The 23,161-nt window shown below is 35.2% G+C and overlaps 1 protein-coding gene across 7 annotated transcripts in view; it reads right to left on the minus strand.

The window, feature by feature from the left end:
- Nr2c1 (nuclear receptor subfamily 2 group C member 1) overlaps positions 1–23,161 on the minus strand; it is a 49,658-nt gene that overhangs the window by 11,933 nt on the left and 14,564 nt on the right. For 5 of the 7 annotated variants that reach the window (XM_074084147.1, XM_074084150.1, XM_074084148.1 and 2 more), the window contains 7 exons: positions 20,670–20,751; positions 19,461–19,640; positions 18,288–18,435; positions 18,113–18,203; positions 14,457–14,641; positions 12,928–13,093; positions 4,993–5,114 (listed from right to left, as the gene is read on the minus strand). In XM_074084147.1, coding sequence (XP_073940248.1) covers positions 4,993–5,114; positions 12,928–13,093; positions 14,457–14,641; positions 18,113–18,203; positions 18,288–18,435; positions 19,461–19,640; positions 20,670–20,751 — 974 coding nt within the window. The remainder of the gene's footprint in view (positions 1–4,992; positions 5,115–12,927; positions 13,094–14,456; positions 14,642–18,112; positions 18,204–18,287; positions 18,436–19,460; positions 19,641–20,669; positions 20,752–23,161) is intronic. The other 2 variants (XM_074084152.1, XM_074084153.1) reach the window with 2 other exon arrangements.

Genomic DNA, 23,161 nt, shown 5'->3' on the forward strand with positions numbered 1-23,161 from the left:
TATATTTCATACACATTTTATGGTACCCTAATTTATTTAGGGGGGGGTCTCAGCCATTCTAAGATTAAATTCTCTGTGAAGGCAGACTTTCTTATGCATTTCTGTATCTCAGTGAACAGTAGACAGTACATGGCATAAGCAGAAGTGAGAATTTAGAAAAGGCAGAGTTAGAAAACTATGGGCATGAATTCCTTTTATTATTTATTTCTTTAGTTGTTGTTGCTGTTTTAAAGACTGAGTCTCCCTACATAACCCAGGCTGGCCTTGAACTCATAATCCTTCTGCTTCAACTTTGGAGTGCTGGGATTACAGGCACGATCACCATGTCTGGCTGGCTTTTTTTTTTTTTTTTTGGTGGGACTGGGGTATCAACTCAGGGCTTCATGCTAGCCCATGGTCGAGTATCACCCTGAGCCACGCTTCCAGTCCATTCTGCTCTGGTTATTTTGGAGATGAGGTCTCATGACCACTTTCCCAGCTGGCCTTCAACTGCAATCCTCCTGATCTCAGCAAAAAGTAGCTAGGATTACAGGTGGGAGCAAGAGCACCCAGCCTGGCTGGTCCTTTTACAACCATAAATAAGGAAGTTATATTATTTCTGTCCTTTCTCCAGAGATTTAAGTTGGTAAGAATATCCTGATAGGAAATATGTTCACCCTGATGAATTGTTTTTAATTTTTTTCTTAATAAACCTTTTAAATTAAGATAATTTAGTGTTAATATTCATTACGAATCACAGGGCTAGCAGGGTGGCTCAAGTGGTAGAGCAAGGCCCTGAATTTAAGCCCCAGCATCACCAAGAAAAAAAAAAAAATCATAGCCTTCCAGCCAGGTGTGGTGTGCATGCCTGTCATCCTAGCACTCCGGAGGCTGAGGTAGCAGGATCATGAGTTCAAGGCCAGTTGGCTTGTACTGTAAGTTCCAGACCAACCTGGGCTACAAAATGAGACTCTGCTTCAAAGAAACAACCAAGACAAAACAAAAGTAGTAAATCAAATAAAACTGAAATTAAAATTATGCAAAGAAAATCAGTATTTTAACTTCTGTAGAAAATGATCTAAAATTTCAATCTCAGTTAAATAAAATCAATGAAACTAAAAAGATAACAAGGCACTATTTTCATTTATCAGAAAAGATAGATAAAATAAAAAATTAGGGAAGGTCTGGGGAAATAAGCACAGTCTCTTTTATATTGCTAATGTGAGCATAAACTGGCTCAACACATTTCTGAGCATAATTCAGTAGAGTATGTATTAAAGTAAAAAATGTACATTTTCTTACACCTAGCCATTCTACTTATAAGAACCTATTTTATAGAAATAATAACACACCTAGGCAAAAATGTGCCTCAAAGCATTGGATATAACAACAAAAAAACACCTGGCAACACCCCAAATGTCTACTGATAAGGGCCAAGTAAGTAAATTATAATAAACCTATAAAATAGAATACTGGGCAGCCATTAGGAAAAATGGAACAAATTTACATGTGCTGAAATAGGCAGAAGTCTGTAACATAAGTGTGAAAGTGAAGGAAAAGAACATCATGTGTGAATGCATAGGTGTTCAGCGGTTTGATAAATGTGACATGGGAAAAGTCTGGTAGGATGCCAGCTCGGCAGTGAGGTTAGTTACCTCCACAGAGTAAGGGTTACTTTATAGCTTTCTACTTACCCCCATATTACTCTAAACATAAGGAAAAGTTAAAAGCAAACCAGTTTTCATCTTAACCTCTATTTTGAAGTTTAAAAAAGGAAACAGCTAATGATTGTTTACTGGTGAATATAAGAAAGATAACTGAAAAACAAAAATCAGAGCTGGTTTGTACTACTTTTATTGTTAAAAAAAAATAAATAAAAAAGAATCCTGACGTTATTGCAAAGGCTCCTAGACAAGGCTGGTGTCAATGCAGAGGATGACAAACACCAAAACTGTAACAAGGAATAAACTACCTGATTATTTTGTTTTTAAAGGGAAAGTCGAAGAGCTAATAGTAGACATCAATGCCAAGTAGATTATCCAGGTTTTTTTCCAAACTGTCCCCACTCCCCCCAAATCCTGGTACTATATGTTGTTTAAGTGTTTGTTGTTCTTTGTTAATACTGGGGTTTGAACTAAGGGCTCGCGCTTGCTAGGCTGGTGCTCTACCACTTGAGTCAAACCCCCAGCTCTTTTATGGTTTAGTTGATTTTCAGACAGGGTCTTGCATTTCTGCCTGGAGCCAGCCTCACAGCATGATCCTCCTACCTATAGCCACTCACATTGCTGGGATCACCGTGTGCACCACCATGGCTGGCTTATTAATTGTGATGGGATTTCCGTAACTTTTTGCCTGAGCTGGCCTGGAACCTCAGTCTCCCAATCTCTGCTGGGATCACAGGTGTGAGTCACTGCATTTGACTAAATGTTTCTAAAAAGCTCACTATGTTAAGGAGAGAAAAACAAACTCTCTTCAAAAAGAAGCCTCCTAAGAGAATGAAAGAAAAGGACCACTTACTATCTTCTTTGTGGCAGGTACAGAGGTAAATTTGTATTCACTACCTCATTGAAAGGCATAGTTCCTAAGCAAGTGTTTCTGCTCCTAATCTACAGATGTGGGAATTTGGCCTTTTGCATTTAAGTAACTTGGACAAAAGACACAAGAGTTAGCAAGTGAATAAAACCAGAATTTAAACCCAGATGTTCAACAAAACAAATGATTATTATAGCAGCAAATGGTATCCATTTTCAAAATAGCTTTCTACCCAGCAAGAGGAGCTGGGTAGAAAATACACTTAAGACAATCTGTTCACACTCCAGAAAGCAACCCAAATATTAACAACAATGGCATTGAGTTGGCTGAACTCACCTGTACCTAGGAACAACTCAACCATTTGGATCCACACAAACAAACCCAGGGCATTACTCTTTTCCTGGCAGTGTTTGTCTCAACTGAAGGTATGGTCTTTAGGTAAAAAGTAATCACCATATGGCAATCAATCCACCAGACTGCATGTTCCAAACCCACCAAGTGCAGGAGACACCACATTGTCCTAGTGGCACTTTCAAAGGTTCAACTTTCAGGCCTAGTGCTTAACAAAAGGTTGCGCCAATTATTCAGTAAGTAAATGCCAAATGTTGGTGGTTCAGGACTTTTGTTTGTGAAGAATCTAGGCAGAAAGCATTGGTGCAATAACATAACAGGCAAATCATGTCAAGGAACCTCCGGCCCCTCCAAATGAATCAACTATTACTATAGAGTGACCTCATTAAAGTATGTAGGAAGCATTATAATGGCACCCATGCACTGTTTTAGTTTTTAAGCTATTGTTCTCTTCCATTAAATAAGTAATCAAATCAACTTAACGTTTAGAAAATGATTGTTGTTCATCTGTATCTCTCTGTAAAATTAGGACTTCATAGCCATCTTCTATATCTACCAATAAAAATACCCCTGTGTTTCTAGATTTAAATACCTTTGACTCCACATAACACAATTTCCCCCTCATGTGCACCTAGTCTTTATCTATCTGGTTAAAGCAACACAAAAATAAGATCTATGGATTATCTAGACAAATTAAAAAATAAGAATTTGATTGTTAGCTCAATAGTTATTCTAATTATAAAGGATCTCATGACTGTTACACTGAAACTGATTTTTCAATACAGATACAGGAAAAACTGGTTGCTACTGTAAAGTTAGTTATTTTATAACCAGAAATCTCTGGCTTTATTTTTGATTTCTTCAACATCTGGATTATTTCCATGAGATAATCACACTCAATTTAACAGAAGTATTAAAAATCAACGGTGTTATGACTAATTCAAGGAGTTTAAATTACAGCCTCTAATTTCTATCTTTTGTTGTTTTACTATGATAATTGATAGTCCTCTCTGAAAAGATATCACCAGATTGCTTTTCTAGCCTAACCACATCAGTTACAAGTTTAGTCAACTATATTTAATGCTTTTAAAGTAATAAAATGCTAACGTGTAAAATTTTACTTTGTATCTTATTTAAAAAAAAAGATCGGAGAAATCTTGCAAATTGAATGTTATTTTGAGAAAAAGGACTGATGAGCATTTTAAAGGCTAGCAACTCTAGATCAAACTTTTAGTAGGTATAATTATACTACTTAAGTACATGATTTAATGTATAAAGTGTAACACTGATTAGTAAACAAATCCTAGTATCGAATATGTCCTTAAAATTATGATTGCGATGTTTCTTAGTTAGTCAAAACGTTCTCTAGGGACAAGGATGGGGAGTTATTCCCATTTGATGCATGGGCTAGGAAAGCAAATTGCTGACAAAATCAGAGTGGTGACTCTCGTCCTGTGAGTAGACTAAAAAAGTATACCGACTATAGGTATAGCTTTCTGCATTGGCTCATCTCTCATATACACTTGATGGCCATCTAAGTGAGCTGGATAAACCACAATGCTTGGATTTCTTGTAGCACACTGCTTTCCATGTTGTGCAGATACACACTTCAGTGCTAAGACAAATCTCTAAATCATTATAGTGGGCAGGCTTACATTTTTGTCCTTTTTTTGAGAAGAGAACCAAATGACTAGAAAATAATTATCCTTATTTTTAAACATAATCAGTGTAAGCAAATTTCAGCTCTCTACTAACATGCCCAGGATGAATGCTGACACGGTGGGAGTGGGTAGGAAACAACCGTGTAGAGCATTCCCATTTTCTCTGTCCTTGAGCCAATCAAAGATGGCTGTTACCAAGCTAGTCATGATCATCTGCTTCACTTCTTATGTTCCATCCAAATTGTGAACATGGTCAAACTATGAAACATGGACACTCTTCCACACAAAAATAATATATAAAAATACAGAAAATACTTGTTAGCCACCATAATTTGTCATATAAATGACACAATTTAAAGGTACATCTTTTTTCTCCTTTAATGCAAATCCTCCCCAAATAAAGTTCTTGCTTAAAGTACATTTGTGCTACAAAAATCACATTTATAGTCAAGGATTTCAAAACACTCACCCTAGCGCCTGGAAAGAAGGAATCGAAAGTGCCCAGTGCATTGATAAGAACAGCAGTCTGGAGGCAGACTCCCCAATGTAGTGCACATTCAGGTACTCAGGCATAGGAGAAGGCATGGTGAGCTAGTGTGAACAGGGATTTAGGTAAATTATCTTAGGACGGAAAGTTCTAAATTATCATTTGTTTGAAAAACTTGAATGTAAACATAATACATCAAATGAGCCTAATATAGTCACCAAAAAGGCCTGATCTTGAAATAATCTAAGTCACTGAATCTTACATTTAACAATAGGGCTTAGGATACATGAGTAGATTAAAATTGCTATCAAGCAATATTCAGGCAAGCAGAATGTCACTTAATGACTATCAACTATGATATCATGTGGTTGTGCTTTAAAAAGTTACTTGGGCGCCAGGGATTCACGCCTGTAATCCCAGCAACTCAGAAGGCAGAGATCAGGAGGATCATGGTTGCCAGCCTAGGCAAACAGTTCCAAGAGACCCTATTTTGAAAAACCCTTCACAAAAATATGGTAGAGTGGCCCAAGGTGAAGGCCATGAGTTCAAGCCTCAGTACTGCAAAAAAATAAAAAGTTACTTGGTATCTCAGTATATCAGTGTTTGTTTTTGTTCTTCCCTCTCTCCCTACCAATGTTACAGTTTCAGGAACAATCCTGTATGTTACAAGATTCTTTCATTTAGGATACAGAGGTAATAAATCCAAGCACTTAAAGAGCTAGCAGAATAATGAATGAGTGGATCAGGCCTACGGGTCCCAAATGGACAGAGCGTATCTCCAGATAATGGGCATCGCTGTGACCTGAATAAAGTGACAAAAACATACAGGAATCTGGGTATAGCACTGCTACTCCACAAGTTTTCAGAAAGCATGGTCTCTGTAATATTGCTCTATTTTAAAAAAATGAATAAAAATGTATTGTAAAAAATAATTCTACAGGTAAAATATGTCCACAGACAGACCATTCTCAGGCTGTCAGCTTATACTGCTGACCTCAGGTGGGTACTCTGAATGTATGACAGCTGTTGAAAATAAATTCTACATCAAAATATTTCTGAAAGCACTTCTAAAAATCTTGTTAAACAGAACTTATACTGGTATGAATAAAATATATAAGAAACATTTTTTTCTACTTTGAAATTCTTGAAAGGATCTCAAGTATAGTGAGAATACAAGGAAACAAGTTTTCAGATGCTACACTGAGGGTGGTTAAACTGGAGGGCAATTTGGCTGTTATCTACCAAAATGTTAAACATAAGTCCATCCTCTGACCTGAGACTGTGCAACCCTCATCCAAAAATATGACAGCTGAAATACTTTGGTTAATAATGCTCAAAATGTTTCAGATAATGGAGAATGCTGGATTTTCAGATTAGGGATTCTCAAGCAGTAAGGACTGAAAAACCGTGAAATCTGAAACACTTCTGGTCCCAAGCATTTTGGATAAGGGATAATCAACTTGTAATACTAACTCTAAATCTCTATTCCAGAAAGAAATATATGCACACATGCAAAAAAAAAAAAATCCACATGTAAGGATGTCATGGTCCATCCATCGTAGTTCTACTTCTAATGGGGAAATTAAATGCATGCAACAACCAAAATTTCAACCATTAGGGAAAAGAAAAATCCCTACTACTGAATACCTTGTAGGTATTAAATTAGTAAACTAATCTGAAATGTAATGATGTAGAAAAAAATTTGCTGAGTGTGGTGTTGCACACTTGTAATCCTAACATTCAGAAGGCTGAGGCAGGAGGATTGCAAGTTTGAGGTCAATCTGGTTCCAGGCCAGTCTGAATGCATAGCAAGAATTTTGCTTCAAAAACAAAATATCTAAGTGGAAGATACTGCAAACCAGAATGCAGATGATCCAATTTATGTTAAACAGTATGTTTATATGTACGTACCTGTACCTGTATACATAATACTATACAAGAACATAAAAGGAACAGAAGGAAACACACCACTAGTTAACTACACAGGTAACAGTGGCTACCTCTAAGGTGGGGTAAGTTAAGTAGATGTGTCCATATTATTATCCTGGGGAATGGAAATACAACCTTTTTTTTCTTTTTGTGGTGCTGGGGATTGAGCCCATGGCCTTGCACAAGCTAGGCAAGCACTTTACCACTGAGTTACACCTCCAACCCCAAATGTATAGCTTTGACCAGATTCTAAAAGGCATCTACGACACCAAACTTTTCACCAAAATAATGTAATAGTTTTCTAGAAATGTTAAACTTTAAAAACCATCACAGCACTTGTTCAGTATTAGGAACAAATGGTGTGCCTATTTTTTATTTCTGTTTTCTTTGCAGTGCTGGGGATTGCCAAGGTCTCAAGTTGCTAAACATTTCTATGTTTTGCCTGCAGTGCATGCTAGGCAAGTGCACTCCAATTGAGCTACAGCCCCTGCCTGCTTTACCTATTTATTGATGGTGTCAAGTAATAAAAAAAAAAATTTGAAATCTCATATAAAAGAGAATAATTCTTTTTCTTTTTGTGGTGCTAGGGAGTTGTGCATGCTAAACATGCACTTTACCACCAGTATGTAACCCCCAACCCAGGAAGAAAAACGTTTAAATGTTTAAGGAATATTTACTGCCAGGCACCAGTGCCTCATGCCTGTAATCCTAGCTATTTGGGAGGCTGAGATCAGGAGGATAATGGTTCAAGGCCAGCTCAGGGAAATAGTTCATGAGACCCTAAACCAGAGCAAAATGGACTGGTGGTTCGGCTCAAACAGTAGAGTTTGCAAGTGCAATACCCTAACTCCAAATTCTAGTCCCACCAAAAAAAAAATGTTTACTGGAGCAATGAAATAAAATACAAATAAAACAATCCTTAAGGAAATCAAACAAGTATTAAACATCTTAAGTGTATTATTAGGATGTGACTGTATACACGAATATATCTTCTTAAAATTGCCTAAAATGAGTAGAGGGGAAAAAAAAGCTTGAAAAATTAGGGGAATTACCCTAAATGACTAGTTCTATAAGGAAAGGAGTAAGATGCAAAACAGTAATAAAGAAAACCCTTTGCTAAAGAGTTTGAAACTGCTTTTAAATAAATACAGCTTTTTTAACATGTAAAAATTGAATAAAATGTCTTTAATTTACACAATAGCAAAGCTGCCTGAAACTTTCATAAAAGTAAAATAATCTGTAATCTACACAAAAGGAAATGATTGTTTTAAAAATCATGTTATTTTATTTTTCTTCAGTATTCTACATGATCAGAGAAACTTCTCTTGTAATGAACTACAGAAATGATCCCTGAATGTCTTTTGTGTTATGCTATTTTAGAAAAAGAAAATATTTCAAATTTTTCTGTTTTACATACTGAATTCATCTCTAGTATCATGAATCAGAAAGTTAATCTGGCCAAATATACAACAGTCCATTTAACAAGCCTTTTAACTCTAAAGACAGAGATTTTTTTTTTTTCTTTCTTTTGTTTGGTGGTATTGGGAATTGAATCCACCAGGCCTTGTGCACACTGGGCAAACACTCAACCATTGAGCTACTGACCACAGAAATGTTAAAACTTCCTCAAAGTACCTGTGGATTTTTTAGGCTTTTATTTTTCAAATTACAAAAAAACTTAAATAAATTGAGATAATTTTAAAAGACTATTGACAAGAACTAAACTTGATCAACCTATTTTAGAAGTTAATACTTGCTTTTGCAATTACCTTTCTAGCACAGATTCTGTACCAAATTCTGCTAACAGCTTGCATAATAAAGCTTTTTGTTCTTTTGGTGGGACCGGGGTTTAAACTCAGGGCTTCACACTTGGCAAAGCAGGTACCCTACAGTTGAGCCACACCTCTAATGTATTTTGCTCTGGTTACTTTGGAGATGAGGTATCTGGAACTATTTACCCAGCCTGGCCTCAAACCACAATCCTCCTGATTCTAGCCTCCCAAGTAGCTAGGATTGGGCTGGCAGAGTAGCTCAACTGGTAGAGTGCCTGCCTAACAAGTGTGAGGGCCTGAGTTCAAACCCCAGTGCCATCACACACACACACACACACACACACACACACACACTATATATATATATATATATACTAAAACCAAGTAGCTAGGATTACAGTGGGAGCCACTGGTACCCTGTTGCATAATAAAGCTCTTAAGAAATGATTTGACTTGACTTAGGAGACATGGATTCTATTTCCAACTTTTCATTAATTATTCATACGACTGGATCATTCATTCAGTAATCATCTACTTAAGAGATCAGGGTGAGTACTAAATGTTGCTGTCTCAGGAGGGGAATACAACAAAAACAGTATGAGATATGGAAAGGACAAGGAAAGGGAATGGGACAGCTGAATCAGAATATGGAGAACCCTCAAAGGTCACATTATGGGGACTGAACATAATCCCACATAGGCAATGGGAAGCTATGAAATGTATGTGTGTATGCATTTATTTATTTGGAGGTTTGAACTCTTGGCCTCATGCTTGCTAGGCAGGTGCTCTTACCAGTTGAGCCACTCTGTCAGTGCTGCAGGACCTTACTATGTTGCCCAGGCTCATCTCAAACTACTGGGCTCAAGTGATCCTCCCACCTCGGCCTCCCAAGTAGCTGAGACTACAGGGATGCCTGTCTTTATTTTTCCTTCTTTCTTTCTTTTTTTGTTTTTGGTGGTGCTGGAGATCAAACCTAAGGTCTTGCACATACTAGGTAAGTCCTCTACCACTGAGGTCTACCCTCAGCTTTTAAATAGCCAAGGGACATAAATAGGGCCACTTTTAAAATATGCTGCTACCAGTGTACAGAATAAGATGGAGAAGACAGATGGTACACAAAAATCCTATTGCAACAGCTTAAGTTAGACATTTTAAAAGGGCATGAAATATGATGGATTAAACAGAAAGGGAGAAATTCAAGTAACAGTGGTTAAAATTCAGTTATGGAACAGAGGAGAGTGAGGCATGGGGCAATGACAAGGACTCTTAAGTTGCTGTGATTCTAATAAAAGTGCTGTGATTCTAATAAAAGTACCATAACTCCAATATTGAGATAATAAACACAAAGAACAGCTTTGGAAATCACCTCACTTTTGTCTCAAAGACTTATTTAAAAAATGAGAATACTATCTACCTAAAGCTGGACAGAAAGGAAAAGAAATTCAAGTGAAATAGATATATGAAATCATACCCAAACTCAATAAAAATGTTAAATATTACTATTTGTCCTAGATTGTTCAGTCAAACTTCCAGTTACATTACTAGACTATTCCTCCTTACATACCTTTAGATTGCTTTGAACAAGACACTAAAAATCTCTGAATCTCCTTCTACAGTTGCAAGATGAAAATAAAAGCTGTAACCTTCCCAACAGAATGTGGTGAGGTTCAAATGAAAGACTGTATTTGAAAATAGGCCACAAACTATACAGCGCATAAAAATGCAAGAGAAGAACAAGATGCTACTGAGCTCTGCTATTAAGAAAGGACTGAGTTATTTGATTACAGAGTCCAGGTCTTGAAATTCAAGACCAAAAACCTCGATGGGAGAACTAACCATGAAATTACTAGGCTCTTGGAACTAAGCAAGGAAATCACTGAACATAATTTATTTACTTGTTTTTTGTGGTGCTGGAGATTGAACCCAGGGCTTCGTGCATCATAAGCAAGTACTCTACCAATGAGCTCTATGCCCAGCTCTGAAAAGTAAAACTCTGGATTTCACAAGACTGTAAACAAGAATCAAAGAAGCTGCTATTTTCGGAGAGAAGAAAGTTTATAGGGCTGACTCTGAGAACACCCAGAAAATAAGAAGTCAAAGATAGAAAAGAAAATGTCAATTCTAGAAGGAAAACCAAAAGTTGTTTAACAAATCTGTCTAAAACATTCATTTCAAGGACTAATGTCAATGGTAAGAAAGCTGAACAACTTCTTTCTAAAGAATTCCTTCTTCCTTACACTGGATCCCTTCCTACAGCTGTCTCATTTTGTCCTTCCTCCTGTTTAAATCCAAAGGCAGAAAAACAAAACTGCCTTTTCTAAATAAAACATGCTCCACCTTTGTCTCCAGCTCCTCCAGTCATTTCTAAGGACAACACTGATTATTCTCCTTGCCTTTCCTACATAGTGCACATAAAACATTTCTGGTTTTTTCATGTAAGTTAACTTTAGCAAAATGTTACACAAAAACTGGTATCATTGATTTAATTAGCTGTATCAAATCGCAGCAAGTACTGTTTAAGTCACAATGAGTTTTTTTTTTCTGTGGCTATTTCTACTAAGTTGAATTTAACAAATGCAAACATTGTCAAATGCTGTTTTTTTTACTGTTACGTTTATTTTGTTTATACTATTTCTACCAGAAATATACATACTTATTTTGTAACTATGCATGTTTTCCTAAGAAATCTATGGAAATTTATAACTGACAGTAAAATCATGAGCAGTCACCCTCAGGAGTGCCAGAACTGCTTTGTATCGCTAAGTGAAATCTCCTCTGTACATTCAATCACTTTGCATACACCTTGCTAGCAGCATCCCTGGCTGGCAGAGCAAGGATCTAAAGGTTAAAACGGAGAAGTCAAACAGTATGGTCTTAATGAGGGGTCCCAACAGTGAGCCTATCTAAGCTCTGGCCTACCCATTACTTGCAAGACAAATCAAATACGAGAAGGTGACTTCTTAATCTTCTACATGTTTTGTTCTCATTATAAAGAGTCTATTGGTGAAAGGCACTTTTTAAATATATCTATATCTATCTATCTACCTATCTATCTATCTATCTATATACACACACATACACAGAGGGAGAGAGAGACAGAGAGAGAGAAATTACCTTCTCAAGTCATCTGTTTTACTATTCTCTTCTGCACTGAGTAGATCTGTTGCAAGACAAATGAATCACTGAATGTATGAGTATGGGCACAAATGCCCACTGAAAAAACGAGGTTGGCTTGTCTTTACTGTTTGTCACTTCCAAGCTTTGTAATGATGCTGAAGATCATTTCATTCCGTAAATGAATAGAGCATGAAATCAGACATTAAAAGTTTGAGTTGACTGCAGGGGGCTGGAAAGAATGTGTTGGGGCTGGGAGTATAAGCTGAGTGGTAGAATGCTTGCCTACAATGTGTAAGGCTCTGGATTTAATCCCCAGCACTGAGGAAAAAAAAAAAAAAAGTATAAGAATAAGTTATATCTGGGTGCTGGTGGTTTGCACCTGTAATCCTAGCTACTCAGGAGGCAGAGATCAGAAGGATCGGGGTTCGAAACCAGCTTAGGCAAATAGTTTGTGAGATCCTCTCTCAAAAAACCCTTCATGAAAAAGGGATGGTGGAGTGGCTCAAAGTTTAGACCCTAAGTTCAAGCCCCAGTATCACAAAAAAAAAAAAAAAAAAAAAGGAGTAAGTTATAAACATGCCTCATGCCTTTTCTAAAATGGTTAAAAAGTATAAAGTTAAAAACCAAAAGTTAAAATTTTGTACCTTCTTAGGGTAATGCTGAACGCTACCCAAACAAGGTGGGGTGGTACGTAACACATGTTCTTTGTTATTAATAAGGTAAGAGCAAAGTATCTGGGTTGTAGGTATTGACTTACACTAAAGTAGTAGTAGTCAGGCACTGAACAAAAGCAGTGCACTGAAACTCATCATGAATGCCCATGCTCAAAGTTAAAAAGAAAAACACTCAACTATGTTTAAATAGTTCTAAAAGCTAACTTTAGGCTTAAACCCACTCATTGCTACCACAACTTATAAACAGGATGCTCTATTGAGTCATTATCTTCTACAGCAGGACATGAATGTTTTAGTTTCAGCTTTGAAATTCTACCAGGGTTATCTGTGACTATGAAAGCATAACAAACATACTTTGATTATCTGGAAGGAAGATCAAAAGCAAATGATAACAAACACAAAACTTTAAAAATATATAGAAATACCCTGAAAGCTACATGTGAATCGCTGAGAAGTGGCCCCTCTTTTTCGATGTAATTAATGCTTGAATCTCCAGCAATTAGGTGTACGCTTCCTTCCATGCCCTCTACTGAGCTCTGACAGGCTGTGCTCTCTCCAGGATTCAATGCTTTTGCAAGAGTGTCAAATGCCCTATAAGGAGACATCAGAAGCCGTGAGTTTGGCTAATCTCCAACAATAAAATAAAAATTCTATAAAAAATTCTGGAGTTAAGATTTAAGTCTAAGGAGCTAGGGGTGCAGCTCAGTGGTAGAGTGCTTGCCGACCATGCACTGAGGTCCTCGGCTCAATCCCCAGGACCACGAAAAAAGAAAAATGAAGATTTAAGGCTAAAATAGTCTTTAAAAAATAGGACCGGGGTGTGGCTCAGTGGTAAAATGCATGCCTAGGATAGGCAAGGCCCTCAGTTTGATACTTATTACTGCCCAAAAGAAAAAAAAATTTAAAAAAAAATATTTTTGAGTACTGTTTCAATGATTTGTGATTATTTCCAAAATCAACAAATTAAACTTCCTATTTATAGTATAAAACACTATTCCCATGCTAATGTATTAATACAAAATTAAAATCTCTTTTTAAAATCTTATATAATGAAGGGGCAGAAAAATCCTCACACTTGATTATTTACAAAGAATAGGGGTTAGAATTTACATTAGCTTTACTGTATTGAACACAACATAAAACTGGGTCTTAATTGTATTAAAAAATTCAGAGAATGTTTTAAAACATGGCTATTCAATTAAATTTAAATTGTTAAGAATCTGAATTAGGATAATAAAGTTAGCAAATAATCATTCAAAATAGCTCCCCATGTTTTAACGACATGCTTTCCAGAGTTCCTTAAAATCTCACATTGCATAAAGTATGCAATATTCCATAATTATTGGTTTTTTGAGGTGCTGGGGATTGAAACCAGGGTCATGAACTGCTGAGCTACACCCCCCAGCACAATATTCAAATTTTAAATGGTAACAGAAGTATGGGAAGAACCTGAAGAAATCTGGTTTCTATATTCTAAGTATTAATATTAAAACAAAAAGAAAAACAGAATGATGATGCTCTTTTCCTTAAGTGCAATTTAAAGCTGAAGTTAATTCAGTTACGTCTTTTACATTTATTTTCATCACTAGAAATCAGAGATGGGCTGGGGGAATCAACATAACTGTCTAGTAAGAAAATGTTTCCTTCCATATATACAGAAGAGATTTTCCAAGAAAAATATTTGAAATGTTAGATCCAAATTATCACTTAAGAAGAAGAAAATTCCTCAATTGTAAGGTTACATTTCTAATCTTATGATATTCACTTATTGCTTATTTAGAATGTAAACTGTTCATCATTTTGTACTAAATGCACTTTCCAATTAAACCTTACTATGCGTTAAATTTTAATCTAGAAACACTTGTTTTCAGAAACTTCTGTAAATAGTATTTCACACAAATATATTTCAATAAATACTAGAAAAATAAAAAGACAATATCAAAGTAGACCTTACCTTGAAACATCACCATTGGTCTGCATTTCCTGCTGAAATTCACACAAAGACGTATCACCATTGCTCAAGCTTTCCATCATAGGCATTTCACTATTGTTTTGAGAAAGGTCTTTAGCTTTTCCAAGACTTGCTAATGATGTGACCACACTGGCCAATGTACTCAAATCTCCCTGACATGATTCAGCCTTTAAGAAAAAAAAAAAAGTACTAAAATCCTACAAATTAGTATCAGTGTATTTTTAAATCTGAAATTCCTAGTTCTAGATTGTGAAATGAAAGTACACTGAGATGGATTAAACCTGAAAGTAAAATCAAAGAGTGCTGAGCATTTAGAAACATGAGGAAAACACAAGTTAAAAAAAAATTCTTAAGAAATGTTTAGGGCTGGGGGAGTGGCTCAAATGGTAGAGTGCCTGACTAGCAAGGGTGAACCCTGAGTTCAAACCAAAAAAATAAAACCTGAAAACAAAACAAAACAAAACAAAACTGCATTTAATGGCTCATTTATCCATGTCGCAAATTCTTCCTCTTATAAAAGGATATTAGATTATATGATCATCTAAGTTCTTATTAGCATTAAAATTCTTAATATTGTTAGAACTTTCAAAAGTCTTACAGAAACTGTAAATGCTATAGCATAGATATATAAAGACTACTAGTGAAAAGGGGAAAAAAGGCAACTGTATTAGAGCAAACTTCCTAGGATGCCAATTTTACTAGGCAGCATACTAATTGGAAATGTTAGCTACCAGACATTGCATTAAAAACAAAAGCGAAAAGAAATTAGTCATTTGTCCATTTTACTTTTTAGTTTTTCTTCTTATAGAGTTGAAGAATCTCTTTATAAAGTTAGGACATTCATCTTTTGTTGCATATTACTTACTTTCCCTTTGTCTTCACTTTTTATGTTTGCCAATAATGTATAGCGTCTGTTATGCATTAGCTGTAAATTCTTTTACAAAGAAGTATTTTCTCTCCTTAGCTCTTTACCTAAAAATATATCTTGTACAGGAAAGGCAAGTAAGTGCATAATTTTTCTTCTTTTTAGCTATCAGTCTTCAATGCAAAGAGCTGATATCTTAGCAACTTCTAAATGGTCACAGATGAATGCTTCAGGGCACCATTTTAGATGTTTCAATTAATTACACTTTTTTTGGGGGTGGGGGGCAGTACTGGGGTTTGAACTCAAGGCTCTGTTCTTGCTGGGCAGGTACTCCACCACTTGAATCATGCCCCAGCACAGTCTTTTTTAATGCTTAAATCATCTCACCCAAACCTAATAAGATCTTCAAGTTGCCTTCTGTGGTATATTGTCAAGATCCTGTAATATTTTTTCAATTAATACTTTCCCTTTATGTTTTTTGCTTATAATGTTGTTCTTAGTTCTTTTTCTTCATATTTCATATGTCCTACTGATTCTTTAGCTTATGTGAAATTGATTTTGCTAAGTAGAAAATGCTAATTTTTGTGCCCTCTTCACATTACCTACCAGTTACCAAGTTCTTCCATGACTAGTTCCTGTGTATGTATTTTATTCCTCACAAGAGCCCTGTCAAATAGGAATCATCATCCTTCCATGACAATAGGAAAATGTTCATAACACTCGAGCAGTAAGTAATGGAGGCAGGGCAGGAAGTGAGGCCTATCTGACTGCGAAGCCCATGCCCTTAACCAATGCTTCAAAAAGACTTCTTTTTAAATTACTATTATCTTTTGGCTTTTTGAGAGAGGGTCTTGCTATACAGCCCAGGCTGGCCTCAAACCTGAGAACCTCCTGCCTCAACCTCCCAAGTATGAGGATCACAGGCATGAGCCACTGTGCACAGCAAGCACACTTCTTATATGTGAGTCAAAGTAGTTGTTATAATTTTTATTTTGGTGATACCAGGATTTGAACTTAGGGCCTTGCACTTGAGCCACCTGGTCCATGTCCCCAAATCATTTTTAACTTTTTGAATTTTCAACAAAAACTCAGATGCTTCTATTATTTTCTTCCATGAAGAAACATGTCTAAGTAGATTTTTAAGTTTTTGCCACTGAAGACTTTCAGGTCACATGAAAAAAATCTCATCTTGCGATGTGACAGTTTGGGGGCCATTTGTTTTCTTTGTTTTGGGTGTATGGTTTGAACCAAGGTCCTTGTGCATGCTAAGCAAGTGTTTTTTCACTGGGTTATACCCCCAGCACTTTGGTGTCATTTTAAAAGAAACTTAAGCTGGGCGCTGGTGACTTAAGCCTGTAATTCCAGCTACTTGGGAGGGTGAGACTGGGGAGGAGTGTGGTTTGAGAGCAGCCTGGACAAATAAGTTTGTGAGACTCCCATCTCCAAAATAACCAGAACAAAATGGACTAGAGGTATGGCTCAAAGCAGGCTTTACACCTGTTTTGCAAGTATAAAGCCCTCGGTTCAAACCCCAGTCCCACCAAAAAAAAAAAAAGAGAAAGAAAATACACCAAGTTATTGTAACAATTTAATACAAATTAAGCAGAGTGCCTGAGCAAACAATAGTTCTACAATAAGACTTAGTTTCCTTTCTTTCCTAAAGGAGGTTAACTTCCTAAAGGAGTTAATGCCAACAAAATTTCAATTTTTATTCCAACCTGGAATCATGTAGATAAGGCTAAGTGAAGTCTGATTAATTCCAAGATATATAATAAGAGGCCAAACTGCCCTGGGTTCTACCCCAGCGCTGCTATAAATAAGTAAATAAATAAATAAATATTAAAAAATTATATGCTAAAGACAACATATACATAACATTTTTGTTTTATAGATAAGGAAAGTAAAGTACTGAGAAGTCAAAGAACTTGCCACAGTTATGGAGCCTGTAAATGGCTTCAGGGCCCAAGTATTTAGAGTGCCTGGAAGTATGAACTCTGACAAATACAAACACATGGGACAAACCCATGGGTTATAAAACTAGATCTCACTACAGGCTGAGAGAACGCCTGATCACAGGCTCCCTAAGATCTTCTCAGGAGAACTCTTTGCTTCTTGTTCTCACACGGAGTTTCTGAAAAGTACAGAAACTTTACATTCTCTTTTTAAATAAAGGAACAAAGTTGTTCTAAGAGAATCTGGATGACTTGGATGCACAGTATGCTCTTGTAATCTTAGTTCTACTCTTGACTCAAGTGAATACTCTGGATATGACTGAAGTGTGTTAAGAATTTCTCTTTGCCTGAAATACTTTAAATATTTTGACACTAATGAATCTGTAGGGGAAAATAAAAGAAATATTAAGAAATCTGTCTTATAAATCTCTTTTTCTTGTAATTTCTGTTTCAAGATGAAAGAAAAGAAACCTGGAAAAAATTTAAATGTTTGTTATTTTTATGTTGAAGCTATAATTCTCTTAGTTGGATAATGAACACTTTTACCAAATATTGATAATTTGTGTTATAAAAAAAGTAATGGGTAATGGGGAATATTTAAGACCAAATCAATGAATCAAAGTGATGGAAGATATAAAGAAACTAAAAAAATTTTAAAGACTTAAAATTTTACCTTTAGGGACTGCAGGTGTAGCTCAGTGGTAGAGCATGAAGTCTTGGGTTTAATCCCCAGTACCACCAATCCCCTTTCCCCCTGCTAAAAAACCCCCAAAACAAACAAACAAAACCACCCAAACTCTCACTTAGCTTTACTAACACACCTTATCTGATGTCATCAGCAGAGCTGACTCAGTTTTGATTCCAGACTGATGAATATTCACAAACATTCCTGAATCCAACAGTCCTGTTGACCTGTAACAAGTAAGTGTAAGTTTCAGCCTTACTTAAAAGGGGAAGAAAACAATGACCAGCTACTTAGTGCTTGTTTTACCTTACCTTGCAGCTTCACTATCTGTTACGAAAGTTGGAGTTGCAGCTAATGGACTTCGAAGGTCTTTTCGGATGTAGATTTTCTCTGTTGAAGCTGCACAGTTAGAAGATTTTTCTCGGGACACTTCAATGGGTTTTCTTTCACACTGAACAGCTACAAAAATGTGTTCAATGATTATAATACAATACAGAATGTATATACAGGCAATATAAATAAGCTCTACATCAGCATTACTGCAAACAGAAGACATCACCTATACTGAATTACAAGGATAATCATCAATCCTTAAAAATTATATACAAGTTCAACAAAGCTGCTTCATATTTATAAAACTGGCCATCATCCCTACTTCCACTCCTATGTTAGAAACACAAACGGATTTTTATCTTTTAAAAATTCACTGTAAAGGAGGAAGAATGGAGCTAGGAGTTCCTTATCTATATGAGAATTAAAAAAAAAAAAGAAATGAAATTTAATTGAAAATAATACTAATAAACAAAAAAGGTCTAAGATAGATGGAGTTTTTTTTTAGTTAAGAGCAGAGAAATTTTATAAAGAAATAATTCAATTGCCAAGTATTTATATACAGTATATATAAATTTATATATGTAATATGTAATATTTATCAGAATTTTATTTCATAATTAAGAGATAAAGTAGTACAGTTATTACATTATATTTTCTTTTTTGGGGTGGTAGGGAGGCAGCAGCATTCAAAACTAAGTTCTGCCACTTGTTAGTTGTATGACCTTGAGCAATTTTTTCAACCTTTGTTTACTCAAATGTAAAATTGTAACAATTGTACTACTGCAGAGAACTGCTATAAAAATAAGTTAATACATATGATAAGTGCACAGTTGGCTTATATGGAGAGCTTAATCAATATTGGTTAGTAATTATCTTATTAATCACTTTATAGTAGTTTAATCACAACATAAACTAGTATACAGTTAGTTAGGCCTTTTTTGGTGCTACTGTCAAACTATAAAAACATACTTGTTACACAGGTATTCAAAATACTTGTTGAATAAATAATACACATGTACATACTCTTATACTTTTAGTTGGAAAACTTTATGAAGCACATTTGTTTGACATATTTTAATATGCTAATTTGAACACACTTCTAGCATAAGGAATCCTTAAAAAGTATTTTCTCCTTTAAAGCCAATACATACAGTCTTGTTTCATTCCAAACGCAATACATCTCTGTAGCCTGCAGTACTGACAACGGTTCCGATGGTGTTTATTAATGATACAGTCCTTTGATCCCCGACATGAATATACTAAATTTTTTCGGATGCTTCTTTTAAAAAATCCTTTGCAACCTTCACAAGTTACTGCTCCATAATGACGCCCTAGAGATAAAATGTATAACAAAATATAAAAGACATAGTATAGAATACAAATCAAGTAAACTAATTTCATTTAAAGAGCAATACACGAAATGACACAGACTTTTGAGTTCCTAACAAGAAAAAAACTTTGGAGTTATTAAAGAGATAAGCAACCATATTCTGTGATAAGTAATATGAAGGCTTTCATTTTGTAAGATAACCTAAATAATGGAAAAGAAAATTTGGGAAAGAGAAAAAATCATCCCTAGTTCCACTACTTATAGAAGGACAGTATGTCAGCATTTGACACATAGTAATCTCTTCTCATGACTTCTACTTTTGAGAAATTTGCTGTATTTTGATTAACCTGTTACTTCGAAGAAAAACCCTTTCTTTTGCATAACTATTGAACAAACTCTGGGAAAAGCTCTAATGGAGGCTTTTTTAATGAAGCTTTGGAAGAGATTAACAAAAACAAACTGGCCCTTCAGCTCTATCCACTAGCACTTATGAATACACGAGTAGACACGAGTGTGCTTTTCTAACATGAAGTAACAATGGTCAAAACTAAAGGGACTTTAATTCAGAATCCTAGTAACAGGGTTTGAGAACTCAGTGCTCACGCAGAGCACCGAGTAAAAGTTAACCAAAGCCTTTCCACTTCAATAATTCAAATTGTTCTGCTGTGTTGGAACAGGGCTCAAAGAAGAATGTTCACAACTTAACATAATATATTACCAAGGATCACAACTCATTTTTAAACAGTTATAATTTTCATACTCAAAACATTTTGTACATGTTTACTTTCAAAATGTGAAGCTTTTTTATGCCTTTACAAATCCAAATTAAACTGCACTGAAGTTTAAAACAAAAAAGATGAATAAAGATTTGGAAAAAAATTAGCTAAATGATACAGGCTACAAATATGAACTACAAAAATGACATAATCCTTCATTTCTCTTTTTTACTTTTAGAGAAAATATGGTACAGTGGCAGTTTTTTTTTTTTTTTAACAACACAACACATATAGGATGTTATTTTTAATGTTACCTGATGCTTTGTCTCCACATACTACACAAAGATCAAAAACCTTATTTGGTCCCTGGTCTGGAGAAGAATTATCTGTTAAGAGCTTTAAAAAAAAAGAAAATATTACTCAGTCACATTCTCATTCTGTTAAAAAAATGGAAGAACATTTGGTCTTGCTTTTTACTTTGTAAATTAAACTGTGAACTCTATTTACTGTGTACATATCAATTAAACTAGTCTTAACTTTGTTTATATATAGGTAAAAATTTTAATGTTATTAAATGCAGACAGTAGGAATATCTTTTCAATTTGTTTCATACCAAGAACACTAAGAAACCAAACACACAAACACATGAGCATTTTTAGTGTATCTCACTCATATGCGCTAGTATCACTCAGATGGCCTATGGGGCATTACTGCAGCAGTTATTAGCCCTGTTTGTCTCTGGAATGCTCAGAACCTTTCCAGATGGAGTGACGTGGCAAAAGCTTATTTATAATAGCATAAAAAGACAGCTCTGGACTTTTCAATTGGAAAGGAGTCATAAAGAAATTTTATTGATGTAATTAATTATAATTATGCAAATGACTGCTATATGAAGATACAGACTTTTCATTAGTGAGTTAAGACTGAGGTTAGGTGCACAGTGAAAGCATGGACTCTGCAGTCTGAAAAAGGGTAGCATGTAATCAAACTAGAGTGAGACTTGGTCGGGTGATCGTGGGCAAATTATTAAACCTACTAAATTATATAAAGAGTCCATAACTAGGCACAGCTAAGAGAACGCTGGCAAAGGAATACTATTTCCCTGCTTAAGGTTTATCTTTCAATATTTTCAGTAATTTCTTTTAATCTTTTAAAATGTAAACCATCTATTTAATCCAAAAATATGGGATATGGTATTTAGTAATACCACCCCCCCAACCCCCTTTAAAACAACAAGGTAATGCTTTACTTGGTTTTTTTTTTTTTTAAACTTGGGAGTGTGAATGTCTTGAGGAATAATTTTCATTTTGTGATCTTTAAGTGAAAAAAATACAAATAAACAACCCCTGAACTTTTAAATGGTTTTTAAAACGAATATCCCTTTCTATATATAGTACCCTTCCTATAACACCCCCAAAATTAGTCATCAATAAATACTTAAATTTATAAAAAGAAAAAAACTTCTGCTATTAGATGATGTCCTTTGAAAGCATCTAAGATAAGTATAACTCTTTTTCCTTAATAATATGCCTAATCTTTTGCTAGCTGTTATTCTTAAAGACAGAAAAGATATGGAAAGGTTAGAGAACTTGCTCATGTCCCTGCTCATGTCCCAGTTTAGGTCATTAGACTAGAGTAAATCTTTTTGGCCCAGCAGAATTTCAAAACAAACACAAACACAAACACACACACACACACACACACACACACACACACTTTTTAAGGGGTATTTTTACAATGGCAAAAGCTGAGAAATACTACTTCATTAGGACAACTAAGGTCAACCTCACTACTTACTGGTAGTAAGTACTTTGATATAATATGACAAGTTGACATTTAACTTCTATAATGCCCCAAACCCATAACCCCTGTATATTTGTGAGAAAAACACCAGACAAACTCCAAATAATGGGGCATCCTCTAATATATATGACCAGTACTTGTTAACACTGTCAGATTATCAAGAATAGATCCCAGAAGCTGTTAAGGCTAAGAAGAATCTAAGTAGACATGACGGCTACATATAAAATAACCTGGAACAACAACAACAACAAAAAAGCACTTCAGATTAAAATCTAAGGAAAGACTAAATATTTATGGCATTTAGTTAATAATGCACAAAGATTGGTCCACTAATTATAACAAGTGTATCATAGTATTGTAAAATGTTTAAACAGTGGAAATTGTGTATTGGGTGTAATATGGGAAATCTCTGTACTATCTGCTCAGTTTTCTGTAATTCTGTAACTATTCTAAAAATCAACCTATTAAACAAAGAATAAAGAAATTAAAGGTATATATAATCATATTTTTTGACTTTTGTCAAGCTGATAAAACAACTTATAATGATGATTAGGACCCCTAATGATGGTCCTATCCAGTTTCTACCTGAGTTTATAAAAATAATACAAATATTGTCATTGGAAGAACAGAATATATTAAGATATACCTAGAAATAGAATTTTATGTTTTACAAATGGGGAGTTTTCAATAGTAAAAGGAATTTTCTTTTGCCAGTCTTTCATTACCAAATATGGAACCCAAAAATTCTCTGAGGCCAACGTAAGGATGCACTGTATTTCTATTCAATCACAGTAGCTGGCAGTAAAAATACTTACATAGCCACAGGCATCTGGTACCTAAATGTCATAACTAACCCTTTGAAGAATGATGTATAATAAATTTTGTATTCTAGCAAAAAGTAAACAGATGCAATATTGATCTATACCACTGCCTGAGTTCTTGCATAAATCAACCATGTAGACTGCGATGTCAGTGAAGGTGCAGATGACGACAGAGTAAGCAC

Source organism: Castor canadensis, chromosome 8 (assembly GCF_047511655.1).
Source record: "Castor canadensis chromosome 8, mCasCan1.hap1v2, whole genome shotgun sequence".
NCBI classification, from domain to species: Eukaryota; Metazoa; Chordata; class Mammalia; order Rodentia; family Castoridae; genus Castor; species Castor canadensis.